The 20,254-nt window shown below is 41.5% G+C and overlaps 1 protein-coding gene across 5 annotated transcripts in view; it reads left to right on the top strand.

The window, feature by feature from the left end:
• The window catches only part of fam131ab (family with sequence similarity 131 member Ab), a 77,338-nt gene that overhangs the window by 33,752 nt on the left and 23,332 nt on the right, over window positions 1-20,254 (top strand). For 3 of the 5 annotated variants that reach the window (XM_073041212.1, XM_073041211.1, XM_073041215.1), the window contains exons 3-4: window positions 12,490-12,583; window positions 16,381-16,563. In XM_073041212.1, the coding sequence (XP_072897313.1) occupies window positions 12,490-12,583; window positions 16,381-16,563 (277 nt within the window). The remainder of the gene's footprint in view (window positions 1-12,489; window positions 12,584-16,380; window positions 16,564-20,254) is intronic. The other 2 variants (XM_073041214.1, XM_073041213.1) reach the window with 1 other exon arrangement.

Below are 20,254 nucleotides of genomic sequence, written 5' to 3'. Positions count from 1 at the left end.
ACTTTGTTTGAGCAGTCACCCGCATTATATCTCAGAATCGGAATCGGGTTTATTATTTTTTTTATATGATAACATGAAATTTGTTGCTTTGCAGCAGCAGTAAAGCGCAAAGACAAAAATTTCTCTAAATTACCAAAGAAATAAATAGTGTAAAAACAAATGAATAAAGAGATAGTATTCACGGACCATTGGGAAGGAGCTGTTTCTGAATCATTGAGTGTGACTGCATGCTCCTCCACTTCCTCTCTGATGGTTGTAATGAGAAGAGGACATGCCCAGTTGAAACTTGCACTCAGTTGATGTTAACATAGAAAATGGATACAGTTAGAGACATTACTTAATTCTTGTTGCCATTGTTAATTTATGACTTCTTGTTGAATATTGTAGGCAAGGCCATTTATTCCTCTTAGCAATGAAGCATGGTTACCTGTCCCTGCGAAGAAAACAATAAATAACAAGCTGCACAAACATTAGTAAAGCCCATCACTTAATTGCCATTTTAGCATTTATATTCAGTCTGCTCACTTCTTCCTGGCTTCTGGAGATAAACAGAATATACTAATTTAAATACATTAACAATCTTATTTTAATATTATTCTTTATCATGGCTAATAACGAAAAATTTGTTGCAAAACCTATTAAAGTTATTACGTGCTGCAAATGATCTCATTACACCAATACTGCATTTCCCACAATTTTGAATTTCATATTATTTTATATGTTGTAGTTATTGCTCCGACTGAGTCAGTCTATATCACTGACTGTTTATTCCCCTCCATATATGCTGCGTGACTCTCTGAGTTCCTCTATTTTGTGTATGTTTCTCTACATCTGTATTTTTGAATCTATTAAAATCTCATGCCTAACTACCTAGGTGAAATGCTGCTAAATTAATACCAGTGGTAGTGATGCATATTATTGTAAATATATTTAGCACTTGGAGCTCTGGGCCACTGACTCCCACACCGACAGCTGGGAACTTTAAAGTAAAAAATTAAATAAATCTGTAATTTTTGGGGAAATGAGAACTAATTTCAGTAACAATATCTGTGAAGTTACTGTATCGTTACCTGATTCACTAACATCTGCCTTTTTCATCTAGTTTAGATCATATATGATTCCTTAAGTTTGTCATAGCTGGGGGAGGTAGTGGGAACAAGCTCCCAATAGTATGCGTCTCAAATGGCCTCTGACAGTCAAATCCAGCACGTGGCTTTCATGTGTGACTTAACTACTAGGCCCTGGTGGAATCGTTTCTACTGACAGGCGAAGGAGCCACCGCAGGTTACTGGCACCTTAAAACCAGTTGCTTCAGGCAGATGGGGCTTGTAAGCTGAGTTTGGCAGCACATCCAGGAGAAGGAAAACTCTGATCTCAAATCTCCGCTGCCTTCTGGCTACTCCCTTTCACGGCGAAGGCTTCAGGAGTAAACCCTGAGGGAAGACCCAGAGCTGGAGTCCCTAAGGCAGTTCACCACTGAGTTCAATGCTGACTGGCAACTCCTGTGACACCACTGGAGCCAAACTGTGTCGGTCTCTGCCGTTCCTTTGGCTTCATCAGCTGAGTGGAGGGGGAGAGCCTGTTGCTTGGGCAACAGCTTGCTCTCCATATCATACTTCCCTGGCTTGTGTATCACCTAGACAGTTAGGACGCAATATCCTTGATTGACCCTGACCAAAAGAGGACCTCATAGATTAGATATGACTCCAGACCAAATGTAGTTAACTCAGAGGGTTGGCCAATAAATGCAAGTATTGCCAACATTCTGTGTGGGGCTGCCGCTGTCCTCCGCTGATCTCTGAATTTCATTTTCACGTACTTTTTCCTTAGTCTCTATTGTGAACTGCTTGATGAAGCTGACTTGGACCTCCACGGTGAGGCCTTGTAAATGTGACAAACGTTTCTGCTTGTAGTTCTCATCGTGGGTGTAAAAGTGGGTTCAAGCTTCTTAAGAGCCTGAAAATGCTTATCTGCTCTTCAGGGTATGACTGGCAGAGCTGAGAGGACTAGCAAGGGGAGCAGACAGATGGCAGTCCTGTACCATTCTGATTCGAAGATGTATTTCTTATTTTGAATGACTGGGGTTATTCAGCCCATTGAACCAATGCCAGCCCGCAGTAAATCCCATTCACTTCCCTCCCTCAGTTCTCTAGTTTATTGTCATTTGCACTGAAAAACTTGCGAGAGCATCAGAGGCTGCTATAGCATCATATATGTAGCACTCACAAGAAAAACAGATTGAATTGTACATTTTTCTATAAGAAAGGACACAGTTGTTCCTACACCTAGAGCAAGTTACAGAGCTAATGAATCTACCAATCAGCATATCAGCCATGATGGAATGGTGAAGGAGATATGATGGGCTGAATAGCCTAATTCTGTTTCTATGTCTTATGACTTTATGTGATAGGAACAGAAGAAGCTATGTTCCTGAACTACTTGAAGCTTTGATCAAGGGGACTGCCTGGCTTGGCTAGCTGTAAATTGATTGTTTAATGTAAAAGCAAAATTGCTGGAAATCTAAAATAAAGCCATAGAATGCAGCTCTCTCGTCTATTTTGCTTGTTCATTTAGTGCAAGGTTTCTGCTGGAGTCCCTGAACAGCAGGGATGTGTGTGTGTGTGTGTGTGTGTGTGTGTGTGTGTGTGTGTGTGTGTGTGTGTGTGTGTGTGTGTGTGTGTGTGTGTGTGTGTGTGTGTGTGTGTGTGTGTGTGTGTGTGTGTGTGTGAACAACACATATTAATAATTGTACATGCTGCTGTCAAGCTGCCACCTGCCCTCACCTGAATCCATCTGCATTGTCAGCTGGGAAGTGGTGTTTCTACATCACAAGATTATAACTGTATATAAAATTATGAATTACCTTGTAAATTAGTATTAATTAGTAATGAGTACTGAATAAATAACGAGGCTGGACTTCAGCAGAGAAGATTTAATGATCCCAATAGCATAATGTTGCTTGGCTTTCTGAACATCAGTAGGGCCTTGAGATTTAATTACGGCATTGGATGTTCTCAATGGCTTTTGCGCTTGGCTGTTGCTGCCCCTGAGTGTTGTGAAAAGACAATCAATGAAGTGGTGGTGTTAGTGTAGACTTTAACAGTGTGAATGAGTAAATTGGCCACAGCGCTGTGACGCAAGGTGCATTCAGATTGGTAACATGACGAGGGACGTGAGCGGGGGAATGGTGCAGCTATCTCTGTCAGACTGGAGGGAAAATCTGGTTAATTGGGATCATCTGGGAACCACAGATGTAGATGAAACCAAGGACATTCTGCTTAAGGAATATGAATAACCAGTATTAAAAGTTTTTAAAAAACCAGAGATACGAAGGTGCAGTGGATAAAGTAGATCAGGGATCAAGGTTAGAAAATTGAATGGGGCAGTTGGTTTACAAACAGAGGCAGTGTGTGGTGGGACTGCTAGCAAGGACAGACTGATAATAGGGCAGAATTGCAATCAATGGGATGAGCTGCAATATAAAAGGGGGACAGAAATTGAAAAGAGTGAATATAGGACTGAAGGTATTATATTTGATTGTACATTGTATATGGAATAAGGTAGATGAACTTGTAGCACAGTTACATATTGGTATGTATAACATTGTGGGCATCACTGAATTGTGGCTGAAAGAAGATCATAGTTGGGAGCTTAATGTCCAAGGATACACATTGTAACAAAAGGACAGGCAGGTAGGCAGAGGGGATGGGGTGGATCTGTGGTTAAAAATGAAATCAAATACGTAATTAGGAAGAGGTGACATAGGATTGTAAGGTTTAGAATCATTGTGGGTTGAGCTAAGAAATGGAGGAATTTAAGGTAAGGGGTTATATGGGAGGCAGGGTTTAAGGGTCGGCACAACATTGTGGGCCGAAGGGCCTGTACTGTGTTCTATGTTCTATAAACTGCAAAGGTAAAGAGACCCTGATGGGAGCTGTATACAAACCTCCGAACAGTAGCAAAGATGGGGCTACAAATCACAATGCGAGATAGAAAATGCATGTCAAAAGGGCAAAGCTAGGATTATCATGGGAGATTTCAATATGCAGGTAGGTTGGGAAGATCAGGTTGGTGCTGGATCCCAAGAGGAGGAATTCGTAGGATGCCTACAAGATGGCTTTTTAGAGCAGCTTGTGGTTGAGCCCACTACGGGATCAGCTATTCCAAAGTTGACAAGAAGGGTGCACTAGCAGGAATGATGGCAGAGCACCAGTGGCTGGAATTTATGGGAACAATTTGGAAGTTGCGGGATAGGATCCCAAAGAAGAAGCAGCAGTATTCTAAAGGTGAGATGACACAACCCTGTCTAACAAGGGATGTCAAAGCCAACATAAAAGCCAAAGAGGGGCCGTATAATAAAGCAAAAATTAGTGGGAAGTTAGAAGATTTGGAAACATTATAAAACAAACAGAAGATAACTAAAAAGTCATAACAAGGGAAAAGATGGAATATAAAGGTAAGCGAGCCAATAATATTAAAGAGGATACCAAAAGTTTCTTCAGATATATAAAGAATTAAAGAGAAGCAAGAGTAGATATTGGACCTCTGGAAAATGATGCTGGAGAAGTAGTAATGTGGGACAAACTCAGTACTGTAAGTATTTTGCATCAATCTTCACTGTGGTAGATACCAGCAGTATGCTGGAAGTTCAAAAATATCGGGGCAGAAGAGAGAAGGTGCCATGGAAACTGAAAAGTCTGAAGGTAGATAAATCATCTGGACCAAATGGCCTTGTCAACTTTAGTACACCCCAGGGTTCTGAAAGAAGTGTCTGAATAGATTGTGGAAACATTAGTAATGTTTTTCTTCAAGTATCAGTAGATTCTGGCATGATTCTGGAGGACTGGAAAATGGTAAATGTCACTCCACTCTTCAAGGAGAGAGGCAGAAGAAAGAAAATTATAGGCTAGTGAATCTGAGCTCGGAGGTTGGGAAGATGTTGGAGTCTATTGTTAAAGATGAGGTTTCTGGGTACTTGGAGGCCATGGTTTCCTCAAGTGAAAATCTTGCCTGACGAATTTGTTGGAATTCTTTGACGAAATAATAAGCAGGATAGACAAAGGAGAATTGGTTGTGTACTTGGATTTTCAGAAGGCCTTTGACAAGGTTCTACACATAAGGCTGCTTAACAAGTTATGAGCCCATGATACTACAGGAAATATACTAGCATGGCTGATTGGTAAGAGGCAAAGAGTGGGAATAAAGGGAGCTTTTTCTGGTTGGTTGCTGGTAACTAGTGGTGTTTCATGTTGGGACTGCTTCCTTTTATGTTATATGTCAATGATTTGAATAATGGAATTGATGGCTTTATGGATAGATTGTGGATGATACATAGATAGGTAGAGGGGCAGGTATTGTTGAGGAAGCAGAGAGGCTGCAGGAGGATTTAGACAGATTAGGAGAATGGGCAAGGAAGTTGCAGATGTAATACAGTCTCGGGAAGTGGTATGATCATGCACTTTGGTAGAAGAAATAAAAGCGTAGACTGCTTTCTAAATGGAGACAAAATTCAAAAATCTCACATGCCAAGGGACTTGGGAGTCCTCATGCAAAATTCCTCAGAGGTTAACTTGCAGGTTGAGTTGGTGGTGAGGAAGGCAAATGCAATGTTAGCATTCATTTCAAAAGGACTAGAATATAAAAGCAAGGATGTAATGTTGAGGCTTTACAAAGCACTGGTGAGGCCTCACTTGGGAGTATTGTGAGCAGTTTTGGACCCCTTATCTAAGAAAGGATGTGCTGACATTGGAGAGGGTTCAAAGAAGCTTTATGAAAATGATTCCAGGATTGAAAGACTTATCATATGAGGAGAGTTTGATTTTCACTGGAATTAAGAAGAACGTGTGAGGGATCTCATTGAAACATATTGAATATTGAAAGGCCTTGATAGAATGGCTGTGGAGAGATGTTTCCTGTGGTGGGAGATTCTAGGACCAGAGGACACAGCCTCAGAATAGAGGGATGTCCATTTAGAACAGAGATGAGGAGAAATTTCTTTAGCCAGAGAGTGGTGAATCTGTGGAATTTGTTACCACAGGTGACTGTGGAGGCCAAGTCATTGGGTATATTTAAGGTGGAATTTGATAGATTCTTGATTAGTCAGGGCATGAAGGGATATGGGGAGAAGGCAAGTGATTGGGGCTGAGGGAAAAATGGATCAGCCATGATGAAATGGCAGAGTAGACTTGATTGGTCAAATGGCCTATTTCCGCTTCTGTATCTTATGGTCTTAAATATAAGGGTACATAAAGGTTTACTTCAAATTAAACCCCAAAAGGGGAAAATAGCATAAAATGCAACTGAACTATCTTTAGCTGAATGCTCACAGCATTTGTTAAAAAGATTTGTTAATTAATAGCATGAATAAAAATATTGGATACGGTCTAATAGCCACTTCAGAAATGTCATTGCAATCTAATTAAATTTCAAGGATACTTGAGATTTTCAAGGGAAAGCAAATTGGGAAAGGAGGTGAGGTAGCTTGATTTTAAAGTTCAGGATACGGACTACAGCAACGAAGGATCTTGACACAGAAAGTCAAGTAGAATCAATTTGGGTTGAGCCAGAGGCGCAAGTAAGTTATATGAAGGACCCAGATATTAAAGGTATTGTAGGATATCGAATAATTTGGGAAATAAGGAGTGAATATTATAAGGATATTGCAATAATCATGGGAACTTTAAATCTGCCTGTAGACTAGAAAAAGCAAATAAGTAACAGTATAGAGGATAAACGTAAGACTGGTGCATCAACATACTGAACTAGTAACAGCGAGAGAACACTCTGCTTTAGATCTAGTATTATTGATGCTCTGATTGTGAAGGGGTCTTTAGGAGACAGTGGTAACTGGTTCATTATTGGAGATAGAGCGAAAAGCTTTGTTTTGCATGCTATCCAGAGAGATCATTCCAAGACATAACTATGTTGGGGTAGCATGCAAGGAAAAGCTTTAACAAAATGCAGGATATAATGTTATAGTTACAGGAAGAAGTGCAGTGCAGGTAGTCAAATAAGGCACAAGGACTATGACAAGGTAGACTGAGGGATCAAGATGTTGTTCATCGTTTACCATAACAATAAAGCACTCATCCCATTTTAGTGATTAGAATATATTAATATTTCATTAAGAAATGGTAGGTGATGTTAGTTCAATCTGAAATCAGAGTCTTAAACCTAAACAAATCAAACCATAGAAGCACAAAGTATGAGTTAGTTGTTTAGGTTTTGAAGGGAATGGCTCAGAGTGAGAGAAGGTGCAGGAATGTGGGGAAGTCCTGATGCAAAGGCTTGATGTGAAACATTGTCACATTATGTTTTGCTGCTTGACCTGCTGAGGTCTTCCAGCAGCTGCTTCTTGCAACTGGTCTATTTGTCTAACAACAATAGTAAGGGAAATCAGGAATCCATATTAAGGAAAGACTAATAGAAGAGCAACATCTTATATTCTGTCCGTGTAGCCTCCAACCTGATGGTATGAACATCGATTTCTTAAACTTACAGTAATGGTGAACCTTCCATCATCGTTCCCCAGTCCCTTTTCCCTCTCACCTTATCTCCTTGCTCTCACTCTCTGATGCTCCCCCCTATTTCCTTTCTTCTGTGGCCTTCTGTCCCCGCTGTTAAATTCCCCCTTCTCCAAGTCTGTATCTCTTTCACCAATCAACTTCCCAGCTCTTTTACTTCATTCCTCCCCCTCCCAGTTTCACCTATCACCTTGTGTTTCTTCCCCTCCCCTCACCCCACCTTCTAACTCTGACTCCTCATCTTTTTCTCTCCACTCCTGAGGAAGGGTGACGGCCCAAAACATCAACTGTACTCCTTTCTATAAATGCTGCCTGGCCTACTGAGTTTTTCCAGCATTTTGTGTGTGTTGCCTGGATTTCCAGCATCTGCAGATTTTCTCTTGTTTGTGACTTGGAAAGTAGTGATAGTATTAGGGAGAGTCAATGTGGATTTATGGAAGGGAAATCATGTTTAACAAATGTACTTTACCTCCTTGAGATGGTAGTAGATAGATAGGTAATGGCAAACCAGTTAAGGTAGTATATGTGAACTCTCAGAAGGCCTTTGATAAGATGTCACAGATGTGATTGTTGATGAACAAATAGAGCACATAGTATTCGGTATCAGGGGTAACATACTGGCATGAATTATCTTCAAGCCGGGAAGATAGAGCATAGAACAGTACAGCACAAGACAGGCCCTTTGGCCCACAGTGTTTAGCCGAACATAATAAATTAGTAATCACACACAAAATGCTGAGGGAACTCCTGCCAAAGGGTTTCAGCCCGAAACGCCGACTGAACTGTTTCCATAGATAGTGCCTGGCTTTCTGAATTCCTCCAGCATTTTATGTGTGTTGCCTGGATTTCCAGCATCTGCAGATTTTCCCTTGTTTGTAAATTAATAATCAAACAGCCAACCAAAATAGTCTCTTATGCCTGCACAATGCCCATATTCCTCCATTTTCCTCACATTCATGTGCTTTTCAGAGTCCCTAATTTATCTCCCTCTTCCACTGCCCCAGGGACACTCACCACTCTCTGTGTAAAAAACTTGCCTCTCACATCTCCTTTAAAACTACTCCCTCTCACCTTAAATGACATTAGATTCCATCTGATATTAGACATTTCAACCCTGGGAAAAAGATACTGTCTGTCTACTTTGTCTATGTATCTCATAATCTTATAAACCTCTATCAGCTCTCCCCTCAGCCTCCAACGCTCCAGACAAAACAACCCAAGTTTGTCCAACCTCTCATTGCAGCACATGCCCTCTGATCCAGGCAACATCTTCTGCAGCCTCTCCAAAGCCTTGTCATCCTTCCTATAATGGGGTGACCATAGCTGTATACAATACTCCAGATGCAGCCTAACTAGAGCTTTATAAAGCTGCTGTGTAACTTCCTGACATTTGAACTCAGTGCCTCAACTAATAAAGGTAAGCATCCCTTCTTAACCATCTTATCAACCTGTGAAGCCACTTTCAGGGAACTAGGAACATGGACCCAAGATCCCTCTGCTCATCAGCACTGTTAAGGGTCTTGAACTTAATAGTGTGTTGTCTCTTGACATTTGACTTCCAATATACGACATTTCACACTTGGCCGTGTTAAACTCCTTGTTCCATTTCTCTGCCGATTTCTGCAATTGAACTATATCCCGCTGTATTCTTTGCCAGTTATTTACAGTATCCAAAACACCACCAATCTTCATATCATCTGCAAACTTACTAATCCACCCATGTAAATTTTCATCCAGGTCATTTAGATACATCACAAACAGCAAAGGTCCCGGTAAAGATCCTTGCGGAACACTGCTAATCACAGACTTCTAGCTAGAATAAGTCCCTTTAACCACCACGCTCTGTCTACTATGGGCAAGCAAGTTCTGAATCTAAGTGGCCAATTCACCATGGATCCCATGCATTTTAATCTTCTGGATGAGCCTGCTATGAGGGACCTTGTCAAACGGCTTACTAAAATTCATGTAGACATTATCCACAGCTCTATCTCTGTCACAAAACTTATCCCAGGATTGTATATGGTGACCTACAAGTATGTGTACTTTGATAATAAATTTACTTTGAGTTTTGAACTTTGATCAATCACCCTTGTCATCTCAAACAAAAATCTCAAACAAGTTAGTATGAGATGACTTGTCCTGCACAAAACCATGCTGGCTCTCCCTAATTAGGTCATGGTTTTCCAAATGCTCATAAATCCTATCCCTAAGAATTCTCTCCAGTAATGTCCCTACCACGGACATGAGACTCAGCAGTCTATAGTTTCCAAGATTATTCCTGGTTCCCTTCTTGAACAATGGAACAACATTAGCTACTCTGCAGTTCTCTGGAACCTCGGCTGTAGCTGGAGAAGAGACAAAAGGTATTGGTTAAGGCCCCAGTGATTTCTTCACTTGCTCCTTTCAATAACCTGGGGTATATTCTGTCAGGCCCTGTAGACTTATTCACCTTAACACTCTTTAAGAGACCCAACACTACCTCCTCCTTCACCTCAAAATGCCCAAGCATATTAATATGCTCCCTATTGTCCACATCCTCCTTGGTAAATACTGATGTAAAGTACTCATTAAGGACCTCACCCACATCCTCCACGTCCAAGCAAATGTCGCTCCCCTTTATCCTTGAGTGCCCCCCCCCCCCCCCCAGTGATTCTCTTGCTTTAGCTGTATGTATAGCATGCCTTGGGGTTCTCTTTAATCTTTCTTGCCAATGACTTTTCATTGCCCCTCCTGGCTTTTCTAATTCTCTTCTTGAGTTCTTTTCTGGCTGCTTTATAATCCTCAAGGGCTCGGTTTGATTCTGGTTTCTAAGCATTACATACTTTTCCTTTTTCTTCTTGATTAAATTCATCACCTCTGTCAACATCCAAGGTTCTCTTATCTTGCCATCCTTGTCTGTCCTTCTGACAGGAATGCCCCTGTCCTGTATTCTATGCAATTGGTCTTTAATCACCCTCCACATGCTGGATATGGACTTGCCCATAAACAGCTGTTCCCAGTTATCTCTCCTCAGTTCTTGCCTAATACTCTTGCCCTGCTCCGAAATAATACTCTCCCACAAGGCCCATGCTTATCGTTATCCATAGCTATCTTAAAACTTAATGAGTTGTGGCCATTGTTCCCTAACTGCTCACCCACTGAGAGGGCGGTCACTTGGCCAGGTTCATTACCCAACACCAGACCCCATAACGACAACCTTATTATTTTTACAGCTTTTCTTAACCTGCCTGCATTATCTGTTCCTCAGTGTCCCAGTGGCTATTGGAGGGTGGGGGGTTGGTCTGCAGTACAATCCCATTACAGTGATTGCTCCCTTCCTATGTTTGAGTTCTACCCACACAGACTCAGCAGAGGTGCCCCCCATTATGTCCCCTCTGAGTGCATCTGTGATATTGTCCAATTAGTACTTCGGCCCTGGCCTTTAATCTCCCTGTGTCTTTTCTAAAATATTGAAACCCTGAACCATTAAGCATCTGTTCCTGTCCCACCCACCTACCCCTGCATGAGTGACCTAGTTGTCCCTGTACATGAGCCACCAAAAGTTAGTGTGTGGTTTCAGCAAGTGGCTCAAACAGTAAGTGGTATGTTGACGTTTTTGTGTTAGGATTTGAGTACAGAGGTAGAGTTGTTGCATCCAAACTGTATAAGAACACAAACGGAATATTGTGTTTTGGAAGGATATGCCCATGATTGGGAGAGTACAGCAAAGGATGGCCAGATTGATTCCTGGGGTGAAGGGTTGATTGTACAAGGAAAGATTCAGTGCAGAGGCCTTTATTCCCCAGAGCTTAGAGTGAATATGATTTCTTAGGGGGCTTGTTGGTATAGACACAAAATCGATGTTTTCCCTGATGAGAAAGTCCAGATCCATCAGTACCAGTCTCGAGATAAAGGGGTTGTCCATTCACGTGAGAAGATTTTTTTTCATCTAGCTGATGGTGAATCTTTGGAATTTGCTTTTCTAGAGAGCTGTGGAGTTGTTTATTAAAATGTTAAGACAGGGTTTTGGACATTGGGGAGTTAAGGAAAATGGCACTGTGGTGAAATAATCAGCCTTCAGCAATGATCTGGGGTGAATGGCTAGTTCCTGCTTCTGGTTCCGTTTCTTGTGTCCTTGCATTTTAGTAACATTTACAAAGATCATTGTATAGAGTAAGGAGATGACAGGTTTGTCATAGTGATGATGACTTGCAAAGTTTGCAGCATTTGTGACAGTACTAGATGTGAAGCAGCGTGCATGATGCTTGCATAATTTGAAATGATCTTTTTACAGTGGAAGAACTGCATAATATCAAAACTCAGGCTCTATCTTATTAGAATTTTCTCTAATAATACATATTATTAATATAATAATAATATTACACTTATTTAATTAATTATTAGTAATAATGATATTATTACACCGTGTGGCTTCTTTCTGACAGTGATGACTTAGAGTTTCACTATGTTAGTTACTCATACAAATATTAAAAAGTTAAATATTAACTGATTGGCTAGCATTTCCTATATATACTTCAAATCAAGTACACAGCTTAAACTCTTTCAGATAAAAGTTTTCAATTTTTAAAGTGAGCATTGTGGGGAGAAAATTTATGAAATCTTCTGTTTGCTCTATAACCACTCTGCACTACATCAAAAAACTAGAATAATATTTTCTACAGAAAACCTCTGCATCCTCAGGGGATCTGAGACCACAGACAGATACATAGAGAGATATGCATACAGACAGACAGGCAGTAAAGCATGTGTGTACCCTGATGCAGACAGGCAGACCTGGCTGGCATCGGGTATTTTAATTAACTCTAATGTACAATTAGAGAGAGAAGCATCACAACTAAAACAGACTATACATTGCTGTTAAGAGCTGGTGCTCTGAATGTAAAAGGACGTTATGTGTAGGTGTTTTTAATTGCTGAGAACATTTGAACAGCAGTTCAACCTTTGTACCTGGTTTCCAATTTTCCAGGTAAATGTTGAAGACACTATTGAAATGTTACCAAAATCAAGACGCGCTCTTACTATTCAGGAGATTGCTGCACTTGCAAGATCATCTTTACACGGTATGTGTGCATTAATAATTAATTGTATTTATATAAACATGCTTTAGAATCCATTGACTTAAATTTTGCCAGAAAATACTGCTGATGCTGGAGGAATGAAATTCAAATGAACTGCTGGAAACGGTAGCCCTCACAAAAAGAGAAATAAAGGTTCCGACTGTCGGCCTTTCATAACAGCTGAGAAATTATAACTAAGTTGCAGAGGAAGTGGGGAAAGGTGGTGAGAATGAGAGAGAGAGAGAGAGAGAGAGAGAGAGAGAGAAAATAAACACCAGCAGAGACTGAATGATAGAAATTGAGGCTGGTAAGGGCAAATGAATGACAACCACCAGTCTTGTTTGTTTGGGTGCGAAAAGGAGTACGTGAATGAAATCTAAATAAGGGGACAGGGAAAAACTGAGTTCTGGAACTGAGATACAACACTGGAATAGGGAATCATCAGAAAATGTTGAATTCAGCGTTGAACTGCAACGTGCCTGAATTGAAGAGGATGTGCAGTACTTGGAACTCCTACTGGGCTTCAAGGAGGAGCTTGAAGAGGAATGGAGAGTTGAAGTTTCGGGTCACCACTTTACTCTGAATGCAGGCGTTGTGCAAAACAGCCAATCCATCTGCTTTGGTTACCTTAGGTTTGTGAGCATCAGATACAGCATGTAAAATAGAACAAGTACATTTCACTTGGAATCTGACCTTTGACCTCCTGAAGTGAAAAAAGCAAATACATCTTTTCTCAGTAATGTTGGTAGTCCTTTGGATTCAAAGAAGACACATTGAAAACTGTGTGATGGAGGTTTAAGTGGAACAGCCTTTGCACAGAGGCAACCCCACTCTCTCGGCTGAAGAGACCTTGATCCAGTGGCATGGACAGCCGTTACGGTCGGAGACCTCTCCTGCTGCAGTGGATGACCAAGACATCTAAGTGTCTTGTTGTGCTCTTAGTGCTCCACAATGCCTGCTGGCCAGCCTTCTTGACCGTTGGACCATTATCGGTCTCCTCTGCTCAATCTGCCAGGGCCAGACTTCACACGCTGGGACAGACAGATCCCCTACCTCACCGAGGGTGGAAGACCCATCAGCTGCCCTCACCTGGTTTGGCCCATCTGCCGAGACGGTTTATCGGGGTGTGGCCGCTGCGCGTGTTACAGCTACTTGGAGCCAAAGTTGATAGCTGAGCACCAGGCGGGGACCAAAGGTGGATGAGCTGTCCTGAAAAAGGGCACAACAGACCCCCCCCCCACCAGAGGTGCTAACCTAGACACCCCATACACACATAAGCTATGTTTATACCATTGTGCCCCAGGTGGAAAATGCTCCGCAGCCATTACAGGGATGTAAAGTGGACCTGGAGTCACAGCAGAAAGGCAGGGGGAGAAATGGAGCCTGAATAAATTTCCCTGCAGTGCCTGAGGTCAAGGATTGCAGGTGGAGATCTCTAGAGATGTCTGATGGGGGATGAGGGTAGGACATGGCTTGCTTTGCTGTTGTTGTGCCTGTTTTTTAGTATGTTGGCTGCATATTGTTCTTTTGAACATTGTGGGCGTGCTATGTTGGTGCCGGATGCATGGCTATGCTCGGACTGTGTTGGTTGGTAACGCAAACAATGTGTTTCCTTGTATGCTTCAGTGGACATGTGACTAATTAATCTAATCTATGAAGGCAATGCATCTATTTTTCCCTTCAATCCTCCATCGATGTAGCTCACTGGACATGGTGGGCATTGAATGCTGATCCACTTGTACACCATTTGGAAATCTGGGTGTCCGTGGGTTTGTAACGGTTCCTGATATCCCATCCCCAGTGTGCCAAAGCAGATGTATTTCAACACTGAAGCATGAATAATTGGACACGTGTATGTGCAAACAGCTGCTCGACTTATTAGGCAGAATAGAATACTTATGAAAATACTCCAGGTGTGATTGCATCTGAAGCTAATCTCAGAGGATCTACTTTTTCAACTGCCTATATTCAACTGCCACATACCTGTAAGGAGAAACTTTGCAATCCCAGAGAAAGCTCTAGAAAAATAAATCTTGGTTCCATTTGGATTTTTTCTGACTTCCATAACTGTCAGTGACAGTAATGATATGATGGTCAAACAACAGAAAATCTGCAGATGCTGGAAATCCAAGCAATGCACACAAAATGCTGGAGGAACTCAGCAGGTCAGGCAGCATCTATGGAAAAGAGTGAACAGCCAACATTTCAGGCTGAGTCCTTCAGGACTGGAAAAAGGGATGAGAAGTCAGAGCAAGAAGGTGGGAGGAAGGGAGGAAGAAATACACAGTAGTAGGTGATAGGTGGAACTGGGAGAGGGGGCAGAGCGAAGTAAAGAGCTGGGAAGTCAGTTGGTGAAAGAGTTAGGGGGATGGAGAAGGGGGATTCTGATAGGCAAGGACAGAAGACCGTGGAAGAAAGGGAAGGGAGAGGAGCACCAGAGGGGGTGATGGGCAGGTAAAGAGATAAGGTGAGAGAGTGAAATGGAAATGGGGAATGGTGAAGGAGAAGGGATGGGGTGCAACTACCTGAAGTTCAAGAAATAAATGTTGGTGCCATCTGGTTGGAGGCTGCCCAGATGGAATATATGATGTTGCTCCTCCAACCTGAGTGTGGCCTCATTGTGACAGTGGAGGAGGCCAGGGACTGACATGTCAGAATTGGAATGGGAAGTAGAATTGAAATGGGTGGCCTTCAGGAGATCTCACTTTTTGTTGGTGAAGTGGTCTCCAAATCAACGTCGGGTCTCACCGATATACAGGAGGCCACACTGGGAACACCGAATACAATAGATGAACCCAACAGGCTCACGAGTGAAGTGTCACCTCACCTGGAAGGTCTGCCTGGGCCCCTGAATGGTAGTGAGGGAGGAGATGTAGGGGCAGATGTGGTACTTGTTCCGCTTGCAAGGATAAATGCCAGAAGGGAGATCAGTGAAGAGAGACAAATGGACAAGGGAGTCACATAGGGAGTGATCCCTGTGGAAAGCAAAAAGTTGGGGGGGGGGGAGGGGAAGGATGTGCTTGGTGGTGGGATCCCGTTGGAGGTGGTGGAAGTTATGGAGAATTATGTGCTGGACGCAGAGTCTGGTGGGGTGGTAGGTGATGGAGTTTGACAAATGTACAAATAAAATCAGATTATATGAATTTAACGAAGATGCTGCTTGCTTATCTGTGCTATAGAAGAGGTTACTCCATTAATAAATTTGAACTTAAAATTACCCTATGTTGTTTGAATCAGAATCAGATTTGATACCACTGGCATATGTCGTGAAATTTGTTAATATTTCTCCAGTTAATTCAAGAATAAAATCACAGCCCTAACAATTCAGTATTTCTTATTTTCCTGGATCTTGTTGCAACCTTCTGTTACAATATTTGGAGGATGAGCAGGTTTTACTTTCTTTTTCACATCTTTATCATTTATATTTTGGAATTTTGGTTTCCTGAACTCCAAGCCATGCTTTGTCCATGGTGAAGTCAAGATGCAACTGGGCCTTTTGCCTTGCCCTGTTTAAAAGCAGCTTATCCTTGTCCTGTATCCTTAAAACCTGCTTCTTCTTGATAAGTGTGAGGCTTGTACATTTGGAATGATGAAGGTAGGTTTGTGTTTAATTAATGTTGATGTTTACACTTTATACCAATTTCTTTATACAGCTCTCTGGAATTGCATTAAAAGAGATTAATTCAGTAATTGAATATTTAAATCAGGGTCTGTCCTTTCATTGTTTGGTGCATTCTTTGAAGATGACCACACTTTCCATGTGTTTATTTTTCTGAAGGAGTTTCTTACTGTTTCTCCAGGTTTTTCCCAGGTGGTGAAAGACCATGTAACCAAGCCTACAGCCATGGCTCAGGGTCGAGTTGCTCATCTCATCGAGTGGAAAGGTTGGTGTAAGCCAATGGAGTCGCCGATGACTCTCGAGATTGATTTCAATTCCTACTCCGACTTAAGCGAAGGTGAACAGGAAGCACGATTTGCAGCAGGTAAATCCAGCCCTTAGATAGACACCAGTGCAATGAAACCACTGTAATGCAGCCCCTAGACAGCTCACTTCATGCAATTCAATCTGTTTGGCCCTTAGAGAGAAAAATGATGTATTTTGAGATTGTGCTGATGAGTGTTCTCAATGATAATTATATTGTCATCTTATGCTAAGTACTATTCTAAATTATCTGTATTATTAGAACTGGTTGTGTCATTAATTCATAGTTTTTTTCTTGTGCAGTGGCTAATGTTAATTTCGCACCCTCTTAAATTTATTTCTTTTTAGAGATGGATTTCATCCTTAAAAAAGTTACTTTTCCCCCCCACATCTAATGGTTTCTTGCACTTTAGCAGTTCATTAATTCCTGAGTATTGTACAGTACTGAGTGTCAGCCGAGATTTAAGTTTTTCTGTGGGGATTGAAGTTTCAAACCAGGACAATATAATGACTGCACTTGTGCACTAAAGCAATTAACAAATAGTAAGCATAGTTTGTGCACTAAAGATGTTCAACCCATTCTTTTCCCCATTTGGAAAGTTGGTGCAAGTATATACATAACTGCATATATTTTTTAGCATATGGGCACTTCTTCAGTTGAAGAATGTCCCTTCATGTTGATAAGAAATTCATATGCATCCATGGGTAGCAGTATATCCCAGTTTGTGCATTGGTTTATGAAGGATATCAATTTTAACAGTTACAAAATTCACATGCAGTGAGATCTGTGAAGTTCATATCCTGCTACACAGGAGATAATGAATGTATCTTGTAAATGATAATTGAATACATCAATGAAGTGTAGCCTTACGTGTGATGTATCTGCACTGCACAGAAATTGTGATTAAATGAAACTGTTCAAGACAGCAGTAACTGAGCTTAGTTTGTGTTCTTTTTCAAATTTCTCTCTTCCTTTTAAGGTAAAATTTTATAGTGTTTGCTTCCGTTGGACAGTGGGTTGGATAGGTTTTAACTTAGAGGTTGGCAGGGCGAAAGTTGTTTTGATAAACAGACTCACATTTCTTTTTGGATAGGCTGGTGAATAGATCTAATACTTATTATTGTGAGTGAGAGTCTTTTCTGCTTGCTATTTATTTGCAAAAAAAATGCTCACATTCTTAATTGTAGTTTGGAGCTGCACCTGCAGAATTTCAGGGAAAAGACTGAAATATTATTTACCGTAGATTCCGGACTACAGAGCGCACCTGATTTTAAGCCGCTGGCACTAATTTTAGAAATAAAATCATTTTTTTAAATGTAAAGGCCGCACCGGATTTTAGGCCGCACCGGATTTTCGGCCGCAGGTGTCCCACGTTGTAATATGAGATATTTACACAGAAAGATATTACACGTGAGGATTTTTTTAACTTTTAATTAAATCCATATGGTAACAAAAACAAATACATATTGCAAATGCTTTTTTTCGAACCGTGCCCGTACGCGGCTACTTTTAAATATACGTTGCGTATACTTCTTTACTGAACAACATTCCAATATCTCCTAACGACTGGTAAAAAATATATATACTGCAGCCTACCAGGAAAAGTTATTGATACCTTTAACTTAAAAGCAGAGTTCGCTCGGATCCAAAGCCGCTCGCGTAATCCGCTCCCCCCTCCTTTCCGTTTATCGCAAACGGCATTTAAAAGCAGAGTTCGCTCGGATCCAAAGCCGCTCGCGTAATCCGCTCCCCCCTCCTTTCCGTTTCATCGCAAACGGCATTTTCCCACAAGACACCGCGAAACCGGGTGTGTCGTCATAGCATCCCGCGATGTAGTACAGAAAACAAATATAGTTTAAACTAAGTAGGGTAGGTAGCACAATGCTTCGAGTGTTTTCCATGTTGATGAGGGTGAGTACAAATGACTGATTTACAATAATTTAATTGTGAAAGTGCGCTTGATTTATCGTACAATTTCATTGGACCTCTGTGAACTACTCATCAATTTTATTGGTCTACTGTTACGAGGCAAAATGTTTACGAGGCGGCATGAAAAAAACCTTGCATTAGCCGCTCTGGATTATTGGCCGCAAAGTTCAAAGCTGTTCAAAATGTGGGAAAAAAGTAGCGGCTTAAAATCCGGAATCTACGGTAAATAAGTTTAGTGCTTCTGGCAACACAGCATTCCAGAGAATGTACTTGTAATCCAACAGGTTAATTTAGAAAGGACGAGTGAGAAGACTAATCCAGAACGTATGAACCTCGGCCTTAAGTATACCCTGTGACGTGGCTTCCACAGCCACCTGTGGTAAGGAATTCCACAGATTCACCATTCTCTGGAAATTCCTCCTCATCTCCATTCTAAATAGACATCCCTCTATTCTGAGGCTGTCCTATCTGGTCCTATGCTCCCCCACCATAGGAAACATCCTCTCCACATCCACTCCTTTAAGACTTTTCAACATTCGATTGCTTTTAATGAGGTTCCCCACACCCCATTCTTCTGAATTCAAGTGAATACAGGCCCAGAGCCATAGAATGCTCCTCATTTGATAATCCTTTCAATCCTGGAATCATTTTCATGAACCTCCTTTGAAACCTCTCCAAGGTCAGCACGTCCTTTCTTACAGGTAGATAAGGGTTCCAAAACTGCTCACAGTACTCCAAGTGAGGCCTCACTGGTGCCTAATAAAGTCTCAACATTACATCCTTGCTTTTATATTCTAGTCCTCTCAAAACGAATGCCTGCATTGCATTTGCCTTCCTCACCAGCGAATTAATCATTGGGGAATCCTGCATGAGGGTTCACAAGTCCTTTTCCCCCTGAGAGTTTTGGATTTTCTTTTATTTCTGTTTGCAAAAGGGTATTCAAGTTCATTTAGATGCTGTTGAGAACCATTAGTCACTGGATACACACAGAAACTTGGTGTGAGGGCTGGGTAGAAGGAATGCATCACCTCATCGCCTCACAGGATACCTGTCTGTCCCACCAGACACCTCTTTTGTCATCTGTGGAAGAGTTTTGTCGTTTCTACATTGGCCTCGGCAGCCACCTCAAAACCCGCAAAATTGAAGTGGAAGCAAGTTACTTCAGATCTCGAGGGGTCGACAAACAAGAAGAAAAGTAGATTTGTGGTATCAGTGAAATGAAAGTGAAGCAAAGTAGAACTTGGTGATGGTTGGCGAGTGTGGGGAAGTTAAGATAAAGAGGCTCAGGTGAGCTGCTTTATAGGAGGTGAAAGATGGGAGAACATGGGATTACGTTCAACTCTTTACATAAGAATATTGGCATGGGTTTGAGCAGTGAGCAGACTAAGCCAAGGTGGGCCTTGGTAATTTTATGACAGTAGATTTACAGGCTTGGAAGCTCTGCACAATGTGTAGTTAGTTATTAGTTCTTCCAGTAAGTAGCCAGATGCCGGAAGTGAGAGGGTTGGTGACACCATGTCTTGAGGTAGACTTGTGAGGTAATAGTACTTGCATAATGAAGAAGGTGAGTCAAAGCATCAGCCAGTGAGAGAATTCCATAGTGTTGTAAAGATGGGAGAAAAAAAGTGTTTTATTGATATGCTATACTTGAATTAAATAGGGGAGGAATGGTACTACCCCAAACAATGGCAGAAGGTTAATGGACCATGGACAATGGACAAGTTTTATATTGACTGTAGAGCAACAAAGGACACTGAGAGGAAAAATACTCTATTTCAGAGCCCTGTGGAGTGGGCTCAGCCAAGCATAGCTGGCTGATGCC

The sequence above is a fragment of the Hemitrygon akajei genome, chromosome 3 (genome assembly GCF_048418815.1).
Source record: "Hemitrygon akajei chromosome 3, sHemAka1.3, whole genome shotgun sequence".
Classification (NCBI taxonomy): Eukaryota; Metazoa; Chordata; class Chondrichthyes; order Myliobatiformes; family Dasyatidae; genus Hemitrygon; species Hemitrygon akajei.
The sequence above is the reverse complement of the archived record's forward strand: the minus strand, read 5'-3'. Positions and strand labels throughout refer to the sequence as shown.